This window comes from Chelonoidis abingdonii, chromosome 7 (assembly GCF_003597395.2).
Source record: "Chelonoidis abingdonii isolate Lonesome George chromosome 7, CheloAbing_2.0, whole genome shotgun sequence".
NCBI classification, from domain to species: domain Eukaryota; kingdom Metazoa; phylum Chordata; order Testudines; family Testudinidae; genus Chelonoidis; species Chelonoidis abingdonii.
In genome coordinates this window covers 60,654,867-60,677,494 of record NC_133775.1, presented here as the reverse complement: position 1 = coordinate 60,677,494, position 22,628 = coordinate 60,654,867, and the positions used below count along the sequence as shown (strand labels likewise).

Sequence of the window (22,628 nt, the reverse complement as noted above, 5' to 3'; positions counted from 1 at the left end):
GAGGCTGACAGCTCTATCAATATCCCTCCCAGGGTTGTGGAATAAGCACTCTCAGATGGCCAGCTCTCAAGCACGACACAGTGCCATTTCGTCATTATGTCCCATGTGTGATGTGCCATCTCATGATGCCTCTATAACATTTCCTGCCTTCCACTTTTCCAAAATACTTCACTTCTACACAACATTCAGTACAATAAAACCATGGGATTAATTCCCTTTAAATTCTAAAAACAAATGTACATCTTTTAGAGAGTAGTAATGCTAATGAAAATGAGATGAAATGGAACTGATTAAAATGAGACATCACTGGAAAGCACTGTGGAAGTTTCCATCACACAGCTCTGACTATAAGACACTTTGACCTGCAGCATCCTGCATGTTGTAGTACTGAACCAATATATACACACACCTCAGTACTGACTTAAAACATCCCATTCTGTTCTGGCCCTAGGCCTCTAGAGCAGAAAATGCTGGTTTAATCAAGGTGTGTGGAACTCTGGTATGATTTCCAATATGGATAATTGTTCATTAGACCTCTAAACTTAGTCCCTCTTCTCCTTTCTTTCTGACCCAAGTTAAATTTGCACTCAGGGCTTTGGAGGAGACTAGTATATCACCACACTGTGGCACCCAGCTACTCCTTCCAGAACAGCTGTTTTACTGGGGGGGTGGGGGGAAAGAGGATCATGATCATAAGCCATAATCTAGCTGTATTGGTATTTTTCTTGAATTCCTTGCTATATGAGACAGCAAAGCCTAAGACCGGAAATTGTTTTCTATTTTTGTTCTACAAAGCACAGTAATCTGCTATTTAACAGAATGACAATTTGCAAGTATGTGGTATACACTCACCCACGCAGGCTTGTATGTACAACAGTCAAGAATGATTCTTAGCAGCTTTCTGAGCCTATGCTTTTAGCCCAATGAAAGGAAATACTTACGCAGAGACAATTTCTTCTCCACTCACAAACTTTGCATAGGAGACTGCCTTGCGATGCCCTTTGAACACCATGATTGGCTGCTTAGTGTTGCGAAGATCATAGTAGTGAACACAGTGATCTAGAGACAAGCAGGGAAGAGAGAGTACAAAGGCAAAACTTGTTATGAGGTAATGATATTTGTGATATTGATCTCGTATGTCTTATCAATCAGTTCAAAAAACAAACCAAAAAATACCTGACATGAGACAATGCCACAAGCTACTAAAATAGAAGCAGCACAGAAATCCACTCAACTCCAACTGAAATCCACTCTGAGGTTTTCCTGACTCTGACCTAGGTGAAGCTTGTTAGCACAGTTTGCACTGGATTTAGATAGGTTGAAGACTTAGTCTGCTGCTGAACTTGGAAGGTGGAAAAATATGGCTAGATTTTTCATGTTTATCTAAAATGGACTCTAGCATATTACACTTTTGCTTCCTTTCTCTCCCACCTTCCCTCCAACTTCATTTCAAATCAAGAGAAAGTTGGCATTTTGGCCAATGAGGGAAAGCAGACAAGATTTTAGCTTCCTTTAAGAACTATTTGAGATGTATTGCAAGGTCATAACCACATAAAAGGAACCACTACACAAGTAACACTACATTTTAAAATGCCTGTGCAGCTAAATCTTAATTCCCAGAAGAGAGCAGGGAAAAACCCAACTGACCCAAACACAAGAACATACCAAACATTCTCTTCAGTCCAGCAAGATCAATCAACTCCTTCCTTCCCCACTTTTCAATTATTTATGCTGATCTTTATTTAACCAACGACTGGTATTATTAAAAATGGAGGGAATGAAGGAGGGAAGAGGGCACTATATGTAGGCTGAAACTGAATAAAAAATCCTATTCCCACATAGATGTGATAGATCTAGAGCTCAACTGAAAACTAAAGTTTATGCTCCTAATAAACCATGTCCCACCCCACCCCCGCAAAAAACAAAAACAAAACATGCCCAAATTGGGGTTTACTACAAAGAGTAAATTTAAATGGGTTTTAATGCCAATAGCTACAGACATTCAGTAAGTTGTGTGTTCACTTGGAATTTCAAGGCAATATTCAGAATCTTAAAAATGATACCCAGTTTGTCTGGAAATCCAAGTGGTTAGAGAGAGAACTGGATTTAAACCTATTAGGTTACGGTTACAAAAACTGCCACTGAACAAGCAAAGGCAGCTTTTTACCTGGCTAAGCACATAAATCATTTGTTTGGGGCTAGAGAGGAGGTTCTGTCAAGCACAGCTTCAGTAAAATGAGAAACATGTCAATTTATACTCAACATCCTCTATGATTCGTTTTCTCTTTGTATGTCAACATGGAAAGAGTATGTTGGTAAAAGGAGAGGTTTCCCTATCTCTTTTTCAAACCATGTCCTCTCGTCCATGTATATCGCAAATGCTCAAAAGCAGTCATAGATACATAGACTCTAGGACTGGAAGGGACCTTGAGAGGTCGTTGAGTGCAGTCCCCTGCCCTCATGGTAGGACCAAATACTGTCTAGACCATCCCTGATAGACATTTATCTAACCTACTCTTAAATATCTCCAGAGATGGAGATTCCACAACCTCCCTAGGCAATTTATTCCAGTGTTTAACTACCCTGACAGTTAGGAACTTTTTCCTAATGTCCAACCTAAATCTCCCTTGCTGCAGTTTAAGCCCATTGCTTCTTGTTCTATCATTAGAGGCTAAGGTGAACAAGTTTTCTCCCTCCTCCTGATGACACCCTTTTAGATACCTGAAAACTGCTATCATGTCCCCTCTCAGTCTTCTCTTTTCCAAACTAAATAAACCCAATTCTTTCAGCCTTCCTTCATAGGTCATGTTCTCAAGACCTTTAATCATTCTTGTTGCTCTTCTCTGGACCCTCTCCAATTTCTCCACATCTTTCTTGAAATGCGGTGCCCAGAACTGGACACAATACTCCAGTTGAGGCCTAACCAGCGCAGAGTAGAGCGGAAGAATGACTTCTTGTGTCTTGTTTACAACACACCTGTTAATGCATCCCAGAATCACGTTTGCTTTTTTTGCAACAGTATCACACTGTTGACTCATATTTAGCTTGTGGTCCACTATGACCCCTAGATCTCTTTCTGCCATACTCCTTCCTAGACAGTCTCTTCCCATTCTGTATGTGTGAAACTGATTGTTCCTTCCTAAGTGGAGCACTTTGCATTTGTCTTAATTGAACTTCATCCGGTTTACCTCAGACCATTTCTCCAATTTGTACAGATCATTTTGAATTTTGACCCTGTCCTCCAAAGCAGTTGCAATCCCTCCCAGTTTGGTATCGTCTGCAAACTTAATAAGTATACTTTTTATGCCAACATCTAAGTCGTTGATGAAGATATTGAACAGAGCCGGTCGCAAAACAGACCCCTGCGGAACCCCAGTCACTTCATGTTATTTCCACCACATAGCTGCTTGACAAGATTCCAGTGTAATTTCTGCTGTACTGAAATTTAATTGTTGCACCCACCACCACTGGCACTCAAAACCATTTGAAACACTGCCTTCAGCTTTTGGCAGTTTTCTCTCAACTATTGTTTCTACTACAACTGAATATTAGCCCACTATCCATCAAAACCCCAGGTAATTTCTTCAGTTTTAATACTGTAGTCTGCTTCAGAATGAAATGATGCACCAAGCTCCCTCAGTAATGGAGAGGCTTGCAAAGATGCCTAGGAGAATTAAGTGCTCAAATCCCATTAATGGGATTTGGGGCCTAACTCTCTTTGGTTCCTATGAAAAAACCCAGCCTAAATATGGTAATTGTTCTGTATTTTGGCAAACATGCGTGATTTGGCAACCCTGAAACTCTGAATTGGCTGCAATTACTTTAACAAGCTGGATGGTTCCAACAAGTCTTTCATTAGGAACCTGTTACTGTATAAGCCATTTAAAAGCTATTTTTATTTGGAATCAACCTCCTCTCCAGCTGGACAGTAATTATCTAAACAGAAGATACCTTCTGAGTGCTCCAGATTTCATACTTCAGGTGGTAACAGGGAGAGGTGTGGTGACAAGGGAAATGGAATAAGCAGCTAGATTAATGTAGATGGGAGGTTGTATCCATTTTCACAGATAAGATGCGAAGTTGCACTTACCTTCTAAACATGGCAATAAACAACCCCAAGCCTGCTGGCATCTGGCTCCAGCACAATGCACCTATCTGTGCTGACAGGACAATCAATCACTGTCTGCTCAGATCAGTGAAAGTCCAAGGGAAGAGGAAGGCCACAGGGTTCTAAAATTAGCCACTTTATTAATTGCTTATTTCAGCAGTGAAAGTATTTGTGCCCAACCAAGGTGGTTTTTTTTTTTTTTTAAATGAAACTGAAGTAGCTATTTTAAAGTAGATATATAAAGACTAAAGCTCATTGCATTCATTAAAATCCGAACAGGTGGTCACATTTTACAATTAAAGAGACTTTTTTAGGCCATATGGACCTTCACAAAACAAGAAAAAATGCGATCTGCTAAGAAAGCAGAGATCTTTAAAACCAAGCAAAATGAGAAAAATAAAAATTTCAGATATCCCAGCAGAAGCCTCTCCCCTTTGCCCTATTCTGAGATTGTCCACAACTGGTAAAATTTCTGGCATTCCCCTCTATCTTGGGTTAGACATTAGTGAACTGTCTAGAACACTTCTAATCATAAAAGCCAAGTACAGTGCCAAAAAACACTGAATGTTCCCTCTCCATGCACACATCCCTTCCAAAACTCTGCCTGTGTCCCTTAAAACCCCCACCTATAATACCTCAGCTTTCCATACAGCTCTATAAAACACACTTCAATTCTGACCTGCAGCACCAGCTGCTATTTGCCTTTAGTTTTTTTCCTTAGCCACAAACACTGGAATTACACAGATTCTCTGTGGAATTTTGCCACAATATTGCGATGTGCATAAACACAAAGGTTGTGTCTCAGACCAGCAGACTGACCGACTTACATCAGTTTCAACTTTGAATCCACTTTTCTACAGTCAAAAGCCTTATGCTGAAGGCCACTCAAATGCCAACCTCCTTATCAACTTGCTTATTTCTTACGCAGTCTGATTTGCCTGAGATATACAAATGCTTTACCCTATTCTGGGTTACTATATCAACCATATAGTTTTAAATCACTGTAATAATTCCTGTTGACTTGAATGTTACTGGAAGCAGCTCCCATGCTGTTCATTTCTAAAAATGCTTCAAGTTTTTTGAGCCAGGTCACCCTACACACAACAGTTTTCCTTTAATTGCCTCAGAAGGCAAAAGGAGCAGCCAAGATGAACTACAGTTATTGGAAAAGTCCCAGACTCCAGATCGTTGTATTAAATAATGTTTCTTCAAAGTATTCAAAGATAGTGTAACTCAAAAGGGATTAGACTATGTTTTGGGCTTTGAGGTATAAGTGACAACTGACCAAGAAGTGTGTCTCTCCACCACAAAACTTCTCATCACAAAGTGCATATTTATCAATCAATGGTGACCTCAGAAGCAGTTTCTTTTGTAATATGGGTTAGAGAAGAATGGGTAATGTATGAGCAGTTTTGTACATTTCCCTGGATTCTGGAACATTTAGAGTAGTGATACACACAAACTGAAGGCTAGAACAATCGATCTATCCAGCCATCCAGAAACTCTAGGTAATACTCACTTTCCACATCAACTACTTTATCTCTTCCACCATTAGCACTTCTAACACAGCGTTAGCTAAACACTGAACAATTGCAAGCCTTTCTTCTCAGTCTGCCATTTCTGGAAACACTGGAAGAATTCAAATTACATTCTTTTGAAATTTTTATGCACATTATAAATCCACTTCAAGAAGCAATAAGCAATTGTTTATTTAAATGATTTACAGTTAAGTATACAAATATCGGTTGTGTGCTGCTTGGCGTATATGAAGTCAGACAGGTAAAATGTCAAATTCAAGAAAACAGACAGGTTGTGGAGAGAGACATAGGATAGGATATCAGTTAGTACGCAAGTAGCAGAAGTTCGGAGTGGAGCAAAGTTAGCTGTAATTTTCAGGTATGGTGGGTCAACAGTATAGTGTTTTAGTTATGGTTTAGGCAACTGCCTTAATGTGCCTGAAGTATGAAGTAATTGGCCTGTTAGCACCTCTCTGTTCTCAAAGCACTCTTTGGACTGTGATTTGCTCCACTCTTGCATATAGTTGCCAATTTCATTCTATGCAAAAACCACATTACTTTCTAACTACGGTCTGGATCTACAAAGGTAGGGCCACACATGACTCCGGATTCACAGCACTGAAACAACTGTAGTTTGGTCAGAGACAGAATATAGCTCTTACGTGGTAACTTTTAGTTAGAGAAAGCATTGCTGCATTCTGCTTCAAACAGTGGAGTACTACCTATCCGCTCTTTATTTGCTCATTTGCACATTACCCAATTTACACACGACAGCAATTGGGCACCTAAAGATAATTCCAAATAATGTGAGTGTCAAATTTAAATCTAAGGATTAGCACCCTTTAAGATTAAGGTCATAATTAGGTCAGGGCCTTGATAATTACCCCAAGTGGGGAAGAATCAGCCCATGGGCTGGCTGACCCTTCTGGTATAAGTTTCATTTGCAACCCACAGTATAGCATCACAATGCCTTTCTTAGCAGATGTTAACATTTTGAATCTCTGCTTTTCTGATTATACTAAGTGGGGCTTTTATTATACCATATGCTCCCCCACCCCACCCTCCCAGTCTGTTGTGTACAGGTAATTAGAATATGTGGATTGGAGGAAAGTGCCCAAAACTCATATCTGGCAATCCATCAGCTCAGAGTCCCTTCAGAGGTGACTGGAGGTGGTAGGCTGCATTTTGTTTATGGTAACTGGTGCGCAGGAAAAAAAAAAGTGGTCACTGCACAGGAATTTTCTTCACGATAAGAGGTGAAGGTACTATGGAGTGTCTGGAAAACATTAATCCAGGAGTATTGTATGGTACTAAAACTCAGCTTTATTTATTTGGTACCCAGGCAGGGCAGTCTGATTACTGACCCTTTAAATCCGTCTGTCTGTATAAGGCTCCTCCACTGAATTTCAAGTTTGGACATTGGTTGTCTGGTTTCATTCCAGTGAGAGATATTATGAAAGTAACAACCACTAGAGTTATTTGGGGAAGCCTGACCTTTTTTTGGTCTATTGTTGGGTTAGCTGTTTTAAATTATTTCAAATCAGAGGCAAAGGAGACCTAGTCTAAGTGAGTCAGCTCTGCTCCCCCTCCTGGTCATATCATCATGGGAGAGAACAATAATAAAGTCACAAATGTCAGATGTGTGGAAGGCAGGATAAGGGAGTTAACATTTTTGCATTTTCACTCTGTTCTTTTAAGAGGTATTGATTTCACAGGTACCAAGAGAAGTGCTTACTGTTCCAGAGAGGCTGTACGTGTTGAAATCCAATCAAGTATATTTAGACATTTATCTGCAGACACTTATGTAATTAATGCTACCTTTTTGCTCCCCCAGAATAAATCTGGGCATGAGTGTCCAGCATACACACAGCTGAGAAGCAGAATCCTGAAGTGATACAGTGTATGTCTGAACAAATTTTACTTGGTGATAAAACCAGTGGGTATGCGGTCACGCCACTGCCAAATCTGAAGAGTGGAGAAAGCTGAGGTTCTGATTAAACACCACAACGCAGATGCTTCTTGATGGAAAATGGTAGTAATCCCCCCATGGGAAAGCTTGGTCAAATTTAATGGATATTGCTGAACAGGCACAGAATAGTGGACTAGCAGAATTTGAACATCAACACAAGTTGGCCAAAGGCTCATGTTAGTAAGCAGGCCTAGTATGAACGCCATATTGCTTGATAAAAAAGGGAAACTTAAATGCTTACAGGTAACATCCCTGGCTGGAATAAAAATAGCAACAAAATGAGGGGACAGATATAATTTCAGGGATCTCCGACAGCTTTTTCAAAGCTTCCTCCCTTATGTTACTGACAAGAAAAAGGAATAAGATGACATCGTATGCAAGACACCTTTGTCTTGATGGAAACCTAAATAGGGGATATGTAAGCAATTAGGGAAGCTCCTGGCAGAAACCAGGACCCTGACCTCCGATGCCCATACAGAGAGAAGGGGAGGACTGATCCTAGAAAAGATGCCTTCCTAGGTAATCTAGGACCCTTAATTAACTTGGTGAGTCCTAGGACCTGGACCTCCTTACTGGGATGATCCTTCTCCTTACTTTGAAGCATTCCCTCTCTCCCTTGCTGCTACTACCTCCTCCTGCCCCTTCGGCTTCTCCACGCGAGCAGACTGCACAGTGAGGGTCTAATAGGAGGCAAGTCTCAGTGACTGTCAGTGGGTTTGGAACATTGGATTCATTGCTCAAACCACAAGCTTCCTGTTGCGCTCTAACTGCCCCTTGTGAACCCTGCTGGTGCACTCCAGGTGCCTACAACATTGGTACATACTTAATACCTACAATTTTAAGGCGATCATCTGAACTGCTATGAGGTTGCAATTCAGGAGACTGAAGAACTGCAAAGAAAAGTAATGTGAGAATCCACTGAGAAAGATGACATAGTTAAGCCAATTTACCATCACCAATATCAACATGTTCCTTGAGAGCTAAGAGTTTCGAGCATTGTAGCAAAGGTAATTAAAGCTGCGTTCAATGTAGTTGGGAAGCAAAGGGCTGTTTAACGTTGATAGTATTAAACAGAACACTTATACTGATGAGGAGGAACAGAGTCAACTTTTTAAACAAACACCATGCTATTTTCCCCCTTGCAACATGACAATAGAGAGAACAGAGATAAAACTACATCACACCAATGTCTGTACGAATATAATTACTAGGAGCCACCAATGGCATTGGGAGAGCTCAGATATGCACCTTTCATTTCTCCAAGCCCTGCCTTCTCCTTATGACAACAGTACAAGAAGAAATTTTACTCTAGCATAGCCATCTTCATTACATGCATCACTTAATGTTTATGAAAGCACATTAATATCCAAGCTGCCTTCTCCTGTACTAGGAGAAACAGTCAGAAATACAAGAACTTGTTTGCTGCAACTAAAAACAGAAAACTTATTTGTTGTATTTCACTTCTATTTTTACACTGAGTTTCGTCACTTTGTATGAAGACAGTGTTCCTGTGAATAACCATTTTCTTTCACCTTATGGGACTCTTAGCAATCTTTTCTTGAAGTAAAACCCTAGTGATTCAGCAGTGAACTGAAACAATGTTCTTGTTCTTTATTTCACAAGTGCACCTGTATAGTGGGCTCACTGTGCCTTGTCTATATATCGATCAGTTTCAGAAATATCAAACCCATAGTCCAATGAGCTCTTAAGTATTGTTTTGGAGCGGTTGCCCCACCTGCTTAACAGTTACCCAATAAGGGGCACTGAAGTGAGATAATGCAACCAATGCAAGTCTTCCCTGCAGGCTGACTCTCCCAGGTGCTGTGCTGGTATCTGACAGCCCAAAGTCCATATAAGAGATGTGTAACTCAAGATTTCTTTGGATTTATTTTCCCTGTTGCCTAGGTCTGGAAATGTAACAACTGAGGAAACCATAGAATTGCCTGAGTTTTTAATACGATTGAGTTACATTAAGTAAGTCTGGCCACTGAATTCTTGGCAGCGCCATCAGAGCTAACAACTGGTACACTGCTTCAGAGAAGCTCACGACCAGGACAGCAGGGTGTCATAGAAGATGGTTACTCACCTTTGTAACTGTTGTTCTTCGAGATGTGTTGCTCATATTCATTCCAAGTAGGTGTGCGCGCGCCGCGTGCACGTTCGTCGGAAGAATTTTCCCCTAGCAACACCCGGCGGGTCGGCGGGGGCCCCTGGCGTGGCGCTGCTTACGCACGGATATAACCTGCGACCGTCTTCTTCCTCATGTTACTTCTTGCCGCTACTCCCGCCAGTGGGAAAGAGGGTGTGCGGAATGGATATGAGCAACACATCTGAAGAATCAACAGTTACAAGGAGTAACGGTCTTTTTCGTCGAGTGCTCTCATATCCATTTCCAGTAGTGAATCCCAAGCCTTTCCTAGCCGGTGGGTCGGAGTTGACCCGTGCCGAAGGCAAGACTGCCAATGCCAGGGCTGCATCGTCTCCTGAGTGCTGTACCAAGGCATAAATGGAAGTAAAGGTGTGTACCGAAGACCACGTAGCTGCTCGGCATATCTCCTGGATAGGCACTCGAGCTAATAAGGCAGTCGACGAGGCCTGAGCCCTGGTGGAATGTGCAGTAACACGGCCTGGAGAGGCGTGAGCTAGATCATAGCAAGCCCGAATGCATGCAGTGACCCAGGAAGAAATTCTCTGGGAAGAGACGGGCTGACCTTTCATCCTGTCCGACACAGCAACAAAGAGTTGGGGGGTCTTACGGAAAGATCTGGTGCGGTCAATGTAGAATGCGAGTGCCCTACGGACGTCGAGCGAGTGCAACTGCTGCTCCCTACGCGATGCGTGCGGTTTGGGAAAGAAGACTGGGAGGAATGTGTCCTGGTTGAGGTGAAAGGATGAAATCACCTTGGGAAGGAACGCCGGATGTGGGTGTAACTGCACCTTGTCCTTGTGGAATATCGTGTAAGGCGGGACCACCATGAGAGCCCGAAGCTCCGAAACTCTCCTAGCCGATGTAATGGCTACAAGGAACGCCGCTTTCCACGATAAATACAGGAGAGAGCAGGTTGCCAAGGGTTCGAACGGAGGGGCCATAAGTCTTGACAGAACCAAATTGAGGTCCCAGGAAGGGGCAGGGCGTCGCACCTGCGGAAAAAGACGCTTCAGCCCCTTGAGGAACCTGGAGACCATAGGGTGGGAGAAAACGGAGTAAGCACCTTCTCCGGGATGAAAGGTCGAGATGGCGGCTAGATGTACACGCAAAGATGAGTGCGCGAGACCCTGCTGCTTGAGATGCCAGAGGTATTCCAATATTATGTGAATAGGAACCTGCGCAGGTGCCGCCTGCTGTGCTTGACACCAGCAAGAGAACCGCTTCCACTTGCCTAAGTACGTAGCCCTAGTGGAGGGTTTTCTGCTACCCAGGAGTACCCGTTGCACTGGGGTGGAGCAGCGTAGCTCCGAGTGACTCAACCACGCAGGAGCCAAGCCGTGAGGTGGAGGGATTGCAAGTCGGGATGGAGAAGACTGCCGTAGTCCTGGGTTATTAGATCCTGATGGAGAGGGAACCGGGTTGGCTATCGAGCGGTCCAGCAACGTGGTGTACCAACGCTGGCGGGACCACGCGGGGGCGATCAGAATCACTCGAGCCCTGTCCCTGTGAAGATTTACGAGGACCGTGTGCACCAACGGAAAGGGTGGGAAGGCGTACAGCAGGTGGGTCGACCAAGACATGAGGAAGGCGTCCTATATCGAGCCCGGGGCGAGACCCTGAAAGGAGCAGAACCTGTGACACTTCCGGTTGCTGCGGGAGGCGAAGAGGTCTATGTGGGGAAAGCCCCACTTCTGGAAGGGAATGAGCTACGTCCGGTCGAAGTGACCACTCGTGGGCAAGAAAGGACCTGCTGAGGTGGTCTGCTAACGTGTTCTGGACCCCTGGGAGGAAGGATGCCACCAGGTCTATAGAGTGGGCTATACAGAATTCCCACAGTCGGATCGCCTCCTGACAAAGGGGGAGAGAGCGGGTTCCTCCCTGCCTGTTTATGTAGTGCATCGCGGTGGTGTTGTCCGTGAGCACTAGAACACAACGGCCCTGCAGGTGGTGAAGAAAGGTCTGACAGGCGAGGCGGACTGCCCGTAGCTCCCTGATGTTTATGTGTAATGACAACTCTTGGGCGGACCAGAGGCCTTGCGTGCGACGACCTTCCATGTGAGCCCCCCAGCCCAGAGATGACGCGTCCATCGTTAGGGACGTAGACGGTTGTCTGGGGTGGAACGGCATGCCTGCACACACTAGGGAGGGGGTTAGCCACCAACGGAGGGAGTGTAAGACGCTCTGAGGAACCGTGACGACGACGTCTATGGTGTCCCTGCGCGGGCGGTAAACGGAGGCCAGCCAGATTAGAAGGGGGCGAAGGCAAAGTTTGGCGTGCTTGGTGACGAAAGTGCAGGCAGCCATATAGCCGAGGTGGCTGAGGCAGGCCCGGGCTGAGGTCGTCGGGAAGGTCTGCAGGCTCTCTATGACGGTGACTATTGCCTGAAACCGGCTCAGCGGGAGGTAGGCTGCTGCGAGCGTGGAGTCCAGGACAGCCCCAATGAATTCTATTCTTTGAGTGGGCACGAGAGTGGACTTGGCCATATTGACCATCAGGCCCAATCGCTCGAACAGTTCCATGATGACGGCTACGTGGGTGGCGACCTGGGTCTCGGAGTTACCGCGAATAAGCCAGTCGTCGACATAAGGGAAGACGCATATGCGCCGACGACGGAGAAAGGCGGCCACCACCGCCATACACTTCGTGAAGACACGTGGGGCAGTGGAAAGGCCGAAGGGAAGGACCGTGAATTGGAAGTGACGATTTCGCACCATAAAACGTAGGTACCATCTGTGCGGGGGGTAAACAGAGATATGAAAGTATGCATCCTTCATGTCAAGAGCAGCGAACTAGTCCCCCGGATCCAGGGATGGGATAATAGTCCCCAAGGATACCATCCGGGACTTCAACTTCTTTAGGAAGACGTTGAGCCCACGGAGGTCTAGGATGGGTCGAAGACCTCCTTTCGACTTGGGGATTAAGAAGTAACGGGAATAAAACCCCCTGCCCCTGAACTCTTGCTGTACCTCTTCTATGGCTCCGATTTCGAGAGGCGTATGGATCTCCTGCCAGAGGAGATGCTCGTGAGAGGGGTCCCTGAAGAGGGATGGGGAGGGTGGGGGTGAGGTGAAATAAACTGGAGATGGTAACCAAACTCCACCGTGCGTAGGACCCAACGATCTGAGGTTAGTCGGGTCCATGCCGGGACGAAGGAGGAAAGACGGCTGGAGAACTGGATAGGATTCCGGGAAAGGACTGGTGCTCTGCTCTCGGTCGCACCTTCAAAAGTTCTGCTTTGGTCCCGCCGGTGGCTTGGCGGAACCATTATTCTGGCCCCCCTGAGAACCGGACTGCCGTCTGCGGTTTACACGACCACGCCTCCTAGTAAAGTCCTGTCGAGGTCGTGGTGGGGGGTAGGGAGGTTGAGGTTGGGCTCGGAAGGACCTGCGTTGGGTCTGCAGAGTGTGCATCCCAAGGGAACGTATGATGACATGGTTATCCTTGAGGCTCTGGGAGTCTAGGGTCTGTTTTCTCGGAGAAAAGGCCCTGGCCTTCGAATGGAAGGTCCTGAATCGTGTGTTGCAGTTCAGGGGGTAGGCCGGAAACCTGCAACCATGATATTCTCTGCATTGCAACTCCCAAGGCCACGGTCCTGGCCGCCGAATCTGCAACGTCAAGAGAGGCCTGCAGGGAAGTCCGAGATACCTTCTTTCCTTCCTCGAGGAGGCTCTGGAACTCTGAATGGGAGTCCAGCGGGACCAGCTCGATGAACTTGTCCATGGACTGCCAGGTATTAAAATTGTACCTGCTGAGAAGGGCCTGCTGGTTAGCTACATGCAACTGTAGGCCCCCTGCGGAGTATACTTTGCGTCCAAGTAGGTCCATGTGTTTAGCCTCCCGCGATTTTGGGGCGGGGTCTTGCTGGTCATGGCGCTCCCTCTCGTTCACAGACTGCACGACCAGAGAGCATGGAGGAGGATGGGTATAAAGATATTCGTACCCTTTAGATGGTACCATATATTTCCTCTCCATGCCTCTGGCCGTAGGAGGGATAGACGCTGGGGATTGCCAAATCGAGTCCGCTTTGGCCTGGATGGAGCGGATAAATGGCAGGGCTACACGAGTCGGGACATCTGAAGATAGTATGTCCACGACCGGGTCCTCCACCTCCGGGACTTCCTCCACCTGAAGGCTGATGCTCAACGCAACGCGGCAGAGAAGGTCCTGGTGGGCTCGTAGGTCGATGGGGGGCGGGCCCGAGGTTGATGTACCCGCTACCGCCTCATCTGGCGAGGACGACGACGAAAGACCCGGAACCAGTGGTTCGGGTTGTGACTCCTGGTCCAGAGGGGGGTCAGTGTCTGCGGGGCCCTGAGGGTCCTGGGTCACGGTTGAAGCGTCTGTATCAGCCTGAGGAGGACGACTAATAGTGGCCTCTGGTGCCTGACGGACCAACATGGAGGACCGTAACGTTACCGTAGGATCACCTTGGGCTTGGTGATATGCCCAAGGCGTCCAGAAGGACCACTGTGGTGCTTGCTCCAAGCCCTGGGACTCTGGGAGGGCACGGGCCTGGGAGGTCCAAATCTCCATAGACAGCACTATCTGCTCAGGACGATCCGGATGGGTGTCTCGATGGCCAGGGCGGAGCAGATATTCCGTGAGGTGGGTATCGGACGTCATGCCTGGCCGGAGAGCGGTACCGGGAGTCATACCGGTGCCGAGACGTGGACCGGGACCTGCGACCAGCGCGGTGCCGGGAGGTCGACCGGGACCTAAAGGAGCAGCGGTGTGATCGACTGCGCCGGGAACAGTGCCAGGAGCTAGACCGCCGTGCTGAATACCGGTCCGGAGATCAAGATCTGGACCGGTGCTGCAAGTACGACTGGTGCCGAGAGGGGGATCGGTACCGGGACTGCGAGTGGTGCCTGGATATTGACCGGCGATAAGAGCGGGAGCGGTGCCGAGATCTCGACCGCGAAAGGTGTCTGCCTGCTGCCTCGATGGACGGTGGCCTGACCATGGCAGGCTTCCCCACTGATGGAAGGACCCGCACCGGCAGTGCCAGGGGTTGAGGCAGGGTGGGCTCCGTAAGAGCAATGAGTTCCCTCGCCGTCGAGAAGGTCTCCGACGTGGTGGGAACGACGAGCTCAACCAAGGCGCGTGCCGGGGAGCTGTCATGCACCGGACTCAACGGCTCTTGCCTGGCCAGAATCAATGGTGCGGAGATTACCGGCGCCACGGCAGTTGTCGGTGCCAGACGGTTCGGTTTGGCGTGCTCAGACTGCGGTGCCGAGGTTGGAGCCGCAGGAGCCTTAGTCTTTTTGGCCCTCGGAGAGAGGGAGCGATGCCGGGCCGGCTTCTGCGCCGGAGTTGGTTGGTGCCGGGATGTCCCGACGATGCCGGCGGTATCCGGTGCCGATGAAGCACTTCTCCCCGGTGCGGACTGCGCGGCACTCGGTGCCGGAGCTGGAGGGGTGAGGGCCGCCTCCATCAGGAGCTGCTTCAAGCAAGAGTCCTGCTCCTTTTTTGTCCACGGCTTGAAGGACTTACAAATACAGCACTTGTCCGTCAGATGGGATTCCCCCAGGCACTTCAGGCAGCGATCATGGAGGTCTCCCGTTGGCATCGGCCAGCGGCAGGCTGAGCACTGTTTGAAACTGGGCGAGCCAGGCAGGAGCCCAGGCCCCGGGAGAGGTGAAGAGGGGTAAACCCCAGCCCTCTAACAACTATTACGAACTAACAACAACTATAACTCTAAAACTACAACTATATATATACACAATAAGTAGAAGAACGGGTGAAGAGCTAGGGAAGTGGAGGTCAGCTAAGCTGCACTCCACTGTTCCAACGACCGACATGGGCGGTAAGAAGGAACTGAGGAGCGGACGGGTCGGCAGGGGTATATATCCGGTGCCGTAGCGGCGCCACACCAGGGGGCGCCTGGCCGACCCGCCGGGTGTTGCTAGGGGAAAATTCTTCCGACGAACGTGCACGCGGCGCGCGCACACCTACTTGGAATGGATATGAGCAAGCACTCGAAGAAGAACCTAGCAGTTTTGTTCTTTGACAGAACTCTGTGAGGATAACTGCACAGCACTTGCCTGCACCACATGCCTTGCTTCATTCAGTGGTTTTTGTTTCTTTCACTAGCACCAAATTCACTGCATTTTTTAAAGCGTGGTTCAACATTAGCATTTCATTAGATAGCTGTATCTCCCTTTGCTGAGTAGATAAAGGGAACAGCAGCCTTGATGGGAACTGCCAGACTGGTTTTTAACCTTCGGATTCGATAGGCTCCCTATGGCTTGAGGTTACGGATGACATTCATCAGGCTATGGATAATGGTCTTTGCCCACTGGGGATATTTTTTATTGACTCTGTCTAAAGCTTTTGACAGAACAGCCCATAAAATCTCCACTAAATAACTTGTCTCATATTAAGAGGGAAAAAGAGACATACAGCATTAGAAATCTTAATCTGCTGGGGCAAGGGCTCAGATGGGGAGGGGAAAGAAATGTAGGATTTTTTTGTGGAATTCTTGTGAATCTTTGACCTTTTTGATTCTAAAGAGCTGGATCTGCAGAGGATTCTCACATAAAAAGGTAACTCAAACATTGGTTTCTTGTTAGATAGACAGTCAGGCTGTCTGGAGTGGCTCACAAACGTGGGTGCAAACCTAAGGGCAGATTGTTACAAACTAGGGCACAAACCCCAAACTGGTTTCATGTTCTATAATTAGATTTCACCAACCAAGCATCAAGTGTGAACTCTTCAAGAACTGTAATGGCCTTAACGTGGAGTCTTAGACAGTCCCCTTTGGACACTCTGGTCTATCTTGCCATGCATGCAAGCCTGTCTTTGTGACAGATGGTCCCTCATACCAAAAAAATCACAATATTCAGGTTACTACCAGTCCCACAGGACCAATCACTTACCCCAGGTTAACTGTAGGTTAGATATCTTGCCAAAGACCATGCTTGCAGTCAATTCTGTAATAAACTAACTAAAGAATAACTACAAAAAGAAATGAGTTATTTACAAGGTTAAAGCAGATAAATATACACACACAAATGGGTTACGGATTTAGGTTCCAAAAGCAGTAGCTGCTACATATGCACACTTCGTATGTTCTTTAGGGCTAACCAAAACTCAGTAGTTTTGGGATCCCTTGCTTATGCTTAGACATATTGCCCTCTCTGAATTCTAAACAGCATAGTGATAATTTTTCTTGACAGAGTGGTTGAGCCTGTAGTTGGTTAATTAGGTCTACCATAGCCTTGAATATCTCCTGTGGTAGATATACTGTGGCTGATGTGGAATCTATACAGCCCTCATTAACTCTATTCTCTGGTTTGAGTAAAGTGATTACTTTTCTTTGTTGATCCTGAGACTTAGCATGGTGAAGAGACATAGGATTAGGTGAATGGAATTGTTCACCTGCAGCATTGATCTTTTTCAAGATGAGTCAGTCATCACAGTTCGATTCTTGGATCCCTTGTCATCTTATATGAGCTGCTACATATCAAGAACTCATGAGAGGGGTCCCTGAAGGGAGGGGAAGGGAGCTGAGAAAAGCTACGCCTCGTTTTACTAGGTGCCAGGGGGCATAACCTGGGTCTGCATTCACTGTGGGAACAATGTTTTCCTACCCTTCTCGGGCTGGGCAGAAGAGGACTTAGCTTCTCTTCTGTTCTCAGTTGATGAAGGTTTTAGTCACTTAAAAGTCAGCAGCAGCTCATGGGAGCATTTGCTGAGAAAGCCTATTCAGGCCTGATAGGCCCTTTCCACAGATAACAAGGAAGCTCTCATTGAGTTCCCCAAGACAAAGAGTTTAAGACAAGCTTTGCTCTATCTGTGCCCTCTTGAAGATGCAGCAACAGATTGAGTATCTAACAGAGATATGCCTCTCTCAAAGGCATAAGAGGTACCATCATTAAGTGGAACAGCTGCATAATAGACAGGTCAGCTTTTGAATCCCGGGGACTTGTTTCAGGGTGCAGTAAATCCCAGTACCAGGGAAGTCACTAACAAATAAGAGGTTTTTTTTTTTTTAATATCTAGCCAACTGGAGTGGGTGCAGGGGGGGAAGGAGAAATGACGATTGCTTTACTACCTACACACACACAATGGTATCAAAACCGCACAGTGCACAAAAAAGAAACTACAGGGACTCCATTTCTCAGTCATGGAGGGTAAGACGAAACTGAGGGATGGTTTTGCCTGCTCTATCTTTTACGTCCTTAGAGAGGGAAGCACAAGGGCATCCACTGTGCAGGCATGGCCCCAATGTACAAGCTCACGTACAAGAAAAAAATGTTATCAAGATAATACACATTTATGTACGGTAAAACAATTGAAGACAGTCTGCAATGTATGGTAATTAGATTCTATCAAAGCATATACGAGGGGGCAGATTTACAGTAGCATATGGAACCTTAGATTTGACATTTCCTGATATTTGGCTGCCTAACCATGTAACTTTCAGAAAATGTTCTCAAGGCAGCTTTTAGTGTGGGATTCTAGTAGAATCATCTCCCCTTTGAATTCTTACTATGCTTAAGTGCTCAGATAATGATAAAATCTCTATAAAATATAGACATAATCTGTAGTTTACTAACTCTAGCATTAGAATATTGCAGAGTCAAGGGCTGCAGGCTTTACCAGCTCTGCGCTAAGCTTCAGTGAAATGCAGCAAATGGTACACATTAAGAACGCCTAAATGGGTACTGCACGTGAATAAGGAACTGGAGGAGTTAATTTGAGTCTAAGCAGCAGCCTATACAGCATAGTATGATGATACTAAATATATGATATGTTGAAGCATTACAGAAGGTGCCATTCCATCAAGCAATTCCGTTGAGTAAATTGCTGGAAGACTCCCAAATGAAACTGCTGCCTTGGGAACTCCTAAAGTGGGAAAGCATTCTTCTCTCTAAGGGATACAGCAATAGCTGGTAGTGACAGCAATTTGGAAAAGATTAATCTGAACTTGCCTTTTCTATTCTTGAATTACAAGGTTCATTTCAATTGTAATTTGAATAATTTTGTGATACTGACAAAATGACTTCAACTAAGTTGTAAGAAAATGTGCAGAAAAAGAGTATTTAAGCAAAACAATTAACACATCAATTTCTGCTAATGACAGCTTTATCCTTTTCTCTGGATAATCAAAGGAAGCTTTTCAAACTGATTTTATCATTTCACCCACTACCGAAGAGCAGCCACTTCTGGGATGAAATCTAGCAACTGTTTAACATTTCTCCAAACGGTTACACAATAGTTGTGTGTAAACCCTTTATGCTTAAGGATCTGTCCCATTGTGCATTTTAGTTTGGATAGTCTAATTATCTTCTCCAAACCCAATGATTAACTCTGAAGCTCAAAACCTTATTCCCTCCACCAACAGAAATTGGTCCAATAAAAGGTATTACCTCACCTACCTTGTCTTATATCCTGGGAACAACACAGATATAACACTGTCAACACAACAGTTAGGAGAAAAACACTTTATCCAGCTGAAATTAGTGTGTGGGTTGCTGTATTTGTTTTTTTTTTTAAACTAGGAGGAACATAATTACTCAAACTTTTAACTACTCTTCTGAAGAGTTCTTAAGGATCTAATGATCACAAGAGGTGACCACCTTCAACGTGAAAAACTGATTTGGTACTGACGAAGGTAAGATTAATCTTCCACATCATCAGTGCTATTTCCTACACCATTTGGGCTTCTCCTTGGTGGTCTTCAAGTGCTGGCTACAAATGAACCAGCTTTGCTATAAGTACAAGATAGTACAGTTTGGCTGCAACTCCTGGTTTATAATTTAGCACCATAGATTTTGACACTATTGATGCCATAAAAAGATTTTCAGCAAGTGCCTGTCAAGGCAGCAGTAGCTGCAAAATGGCAGTTGAAAGTAAGTAGAAACTTAAAGTACATTCTACAATTTATATGAGGGGAGGATTACTAAATATTGAAACTTTCAGAACACTGTGCTAAGAAAAATGGACCCAGTTTACTTTTAAGAGTAAGCAAAATGTTAAAATATTCAGGGCAGATTTAAGTGAAACACACTTTCAGAAACACACAGATTTCCCTCAAGCCAACAGAATCTGGACTCTCAGTATCCTTCAAAGAAAGGGTGAAGAAACAATGAGGATTCCTTCAATGAAAATAAGAACAAATGTGGTACTAGGGTTTCATCTGTTGGCTGTTTGATCACCTCAGTGGAATGAGTTAGTTTTCGTTTCCAAGAGGACAAGAGTCCATTTACGTAACCCACCACCAAACTGGTAAGCTTGTTGGTAGTTTCAGAGACTAAAGACTGGGTGCAGAAACTGAACACCCCAAAAGAACAACCCCTACAGGTCAAGGCTGATGTACAGTGATGGGAAAGCTCTGTACATCCCCATCCATATCTATTCTGCAGATGAAGAGTTCAGTCTACAATGTCACCATTTGAGATTTTCCAAGAGCACTGAGGAAGATACTTTCAGACACAAAAGTGAGCTCAGTGCTTAACTGTCCTTTGTGTCTTTGAAAAAATCTCTCCATAAATTCACAGAAAAAGGTGACTTGCACCTCAACTCCAATCTATCAACCTATCCCCACCTCAAACATACCATGTGTTTCCCAAAGCATCTATTGTGAGCAATCAATTTAGGTTTTCAATATAGCTAAGTACTTACCAGTGAGAGCCTATTAAGGTAAGAACTTGCTTTAACTGCAAAGCCTTCACATTCTCTTAGAAAAATCCCAATCTATCTTTTGGGTCATTAATATCACATTGCTCCTCCATTAATAGCTGGAAGTGACACAAAGCAGTCGAAGCACACAAATCTAAAGCAGCCTGAAAGACTGGTTTTACAGCATGACATTGGAAAAAGTCAGTGCTCCACTTATTGTAGTAATCAATATTCCACTGGATATAGATGGTCCAAGAAGTGGTCTGTCCTGGATATACAGTGTATTATCAGCTTCATTCAAGGCTGCTGAAGCAGCCAGATGTGGTCCTGAACTGGAAGTGCATCAGGACTTTTTGTTTACAGGATGGAGGTATTCAGGAAGAGATGGGAGAATACTTGTAATGAAAACAAAGCTACCGGCATAGCAACGTGTGTCTTGCATGTTCTAACATGAGCCATTATCATTGGCCTGGCATCCTGCATCTTCAGTTATACGTCACTACCACTGGATAAGCATTCATTTGATTTATACATTTAAGAATTTAAGGCTATATTATTCAAAGTCTGCAAGTATCCTGAATTTATGTGATACTGAAGACTGTTGACTGCGTTCTGTTCCCTGCAGAGGCCTTCCATACTGTGACAGGCCCTCCTATCCTGAACGTTAGTCACTAAAGTACTCCCAGTCCTAGCTCATCTGTTCAGTTCAGCACAACAGCAACCAGGCAAACATGAACAAGCAAATAAAAGCCTGATAAGGTGAAGTTGCTTGAGTTAGAAAAATCAAGATGTTCTGAAGGCATTTCAAGCATGTATGTTTTCAGAGTACCACACAGCTTACAACAACTTTATTGTATTTGGGAAAGCTCAATTTTAAAAGTGGTTCTCTCTAGGCATGAGGCAGATGCCACAATCCCTAATATGCAGTTACTAGAGAATCCCAGTGATTCGCTTCCGCCTACTTTTCAGTTCCCTAGGAAACTGGTCTCTGGATTATGGGGCCCTCTAAAGACCCTAAAAGAGAGGACTGGCTACCTGACACCCCTTAAAAACCTGAAGGGGGAGATAATGATCTTGCAGTTAATGCAAAGTGGGAGATCTGGGTTCAAATCTTGGCTCTGCTACAACCTAGGGAAAGTCCCTTCATCTTTTTGTGCCTCGGTTGCCCATCTCTAAAATGGGATAATACTTTCCTACCTAACAGGGATGCTGCAAGTATGAACTCAATGTTCTGAGGTGCTCAGATACTATGGTGACCATAGAATAGATATGTAGAAAATGGACAATAGACAGCCTTCTTCCCCCAGAAAACATAGAAAGAGAGGGAAGCACCTTTGCACAAGAGGAAAAAGGGTTCTTAGTTTAAGCTCACGTATAACCCTATGAACAGGCAGATGCTGGTATGCTACCAACTCTTTCATATGGACTCTGAAGAGTTACATTTGTGCATCTTGCATTAAGAACATCCTGGATTTAAACAGCTTTACTATGGATTTAGACTCGATTTCCTCGGAAAGCAATCTTGCACATGATGCAGCGGGGGCGGGGGGGGACGGACGGACGGACATGCATTTGATAAACACGCAGGATAAAATTCACTTTTAATATCATCCCATTTGGACAACTATAGCATAAACCAATTCTTCATGCCTCGTAATAGGTACAAAAAATGCTGTGAAAATGCTGCTTTGGAAATTTTTGACTAGAGGCACTAAAAAGAGTTAAATACAAACATTCCTTCCCCCGTGCCATTTCACCATATACCTGAACAAGAGAAGGAGCAGAACACAGCAGTTTAAGATGCAAGAGTGGTAGTGGGTTTTTCTGTTTGTTTTGTTTTTTTTAAAGGTCCTGCTGTGTATTCAGAATAAGTGAGAAGGGAGACAGCGGTGCAGGGAAAGGGGCTGAGATAATGCAGGATGGATTATTGATTTTTGTAGGAAAGGGAGTCCTCATTGGACTGCACTGCTAAGAAACCTGTTTTCTACATGTTGTGCAAAATCCTATCTGTTGGTAATGGAGACTTTAAAGGAAAGGTTCTTCCTGGGAAGTGTTCAAGTCCAGTATCATTGTGAAATGAGAGGAATGGAGTAGGAGGAGGAGAAGAAAGGGCAAGAAACTACAAATGGATAGGACAAAAAGGTGAGAGACCAGTTAGTGCTATGGCTACAGTCTGTGATGCTTATTGGTAGGCTGTTGGTGGGCTGAGACCACTACCGATAATGCTGACCAAGAACTGTCTGATTGTTTCCTTGTAA

At 45.1% G+C, this 22,628-nt stretch overlaps 1 protein-coding gene across 2 annotated transcripts in view; it reads right to left on the bottom strand.

Annotated features, from left to right (window-relative positions):
• Positions 1 to 22,628, bottom strand: part of COP1 (COP1 E3 ubiquitin ligase) — a 212,900-nt gene that overhangs the window by 70,246 nt on the left and 120,026 nt on the right. For both annotated transcript variants that reach the window (XM_075067916.1, XM_075067915.1), the window contains exon 16: positions 942 to 1,059. In XM_075067916.1, coding sequence (XP_074924017.1) covers positions 942 to 1,059 — 118 coding nt within the window. The remainder of the gene's footprint in view (positions 1 to 941; positions 1,060 to 22,628) is intronic.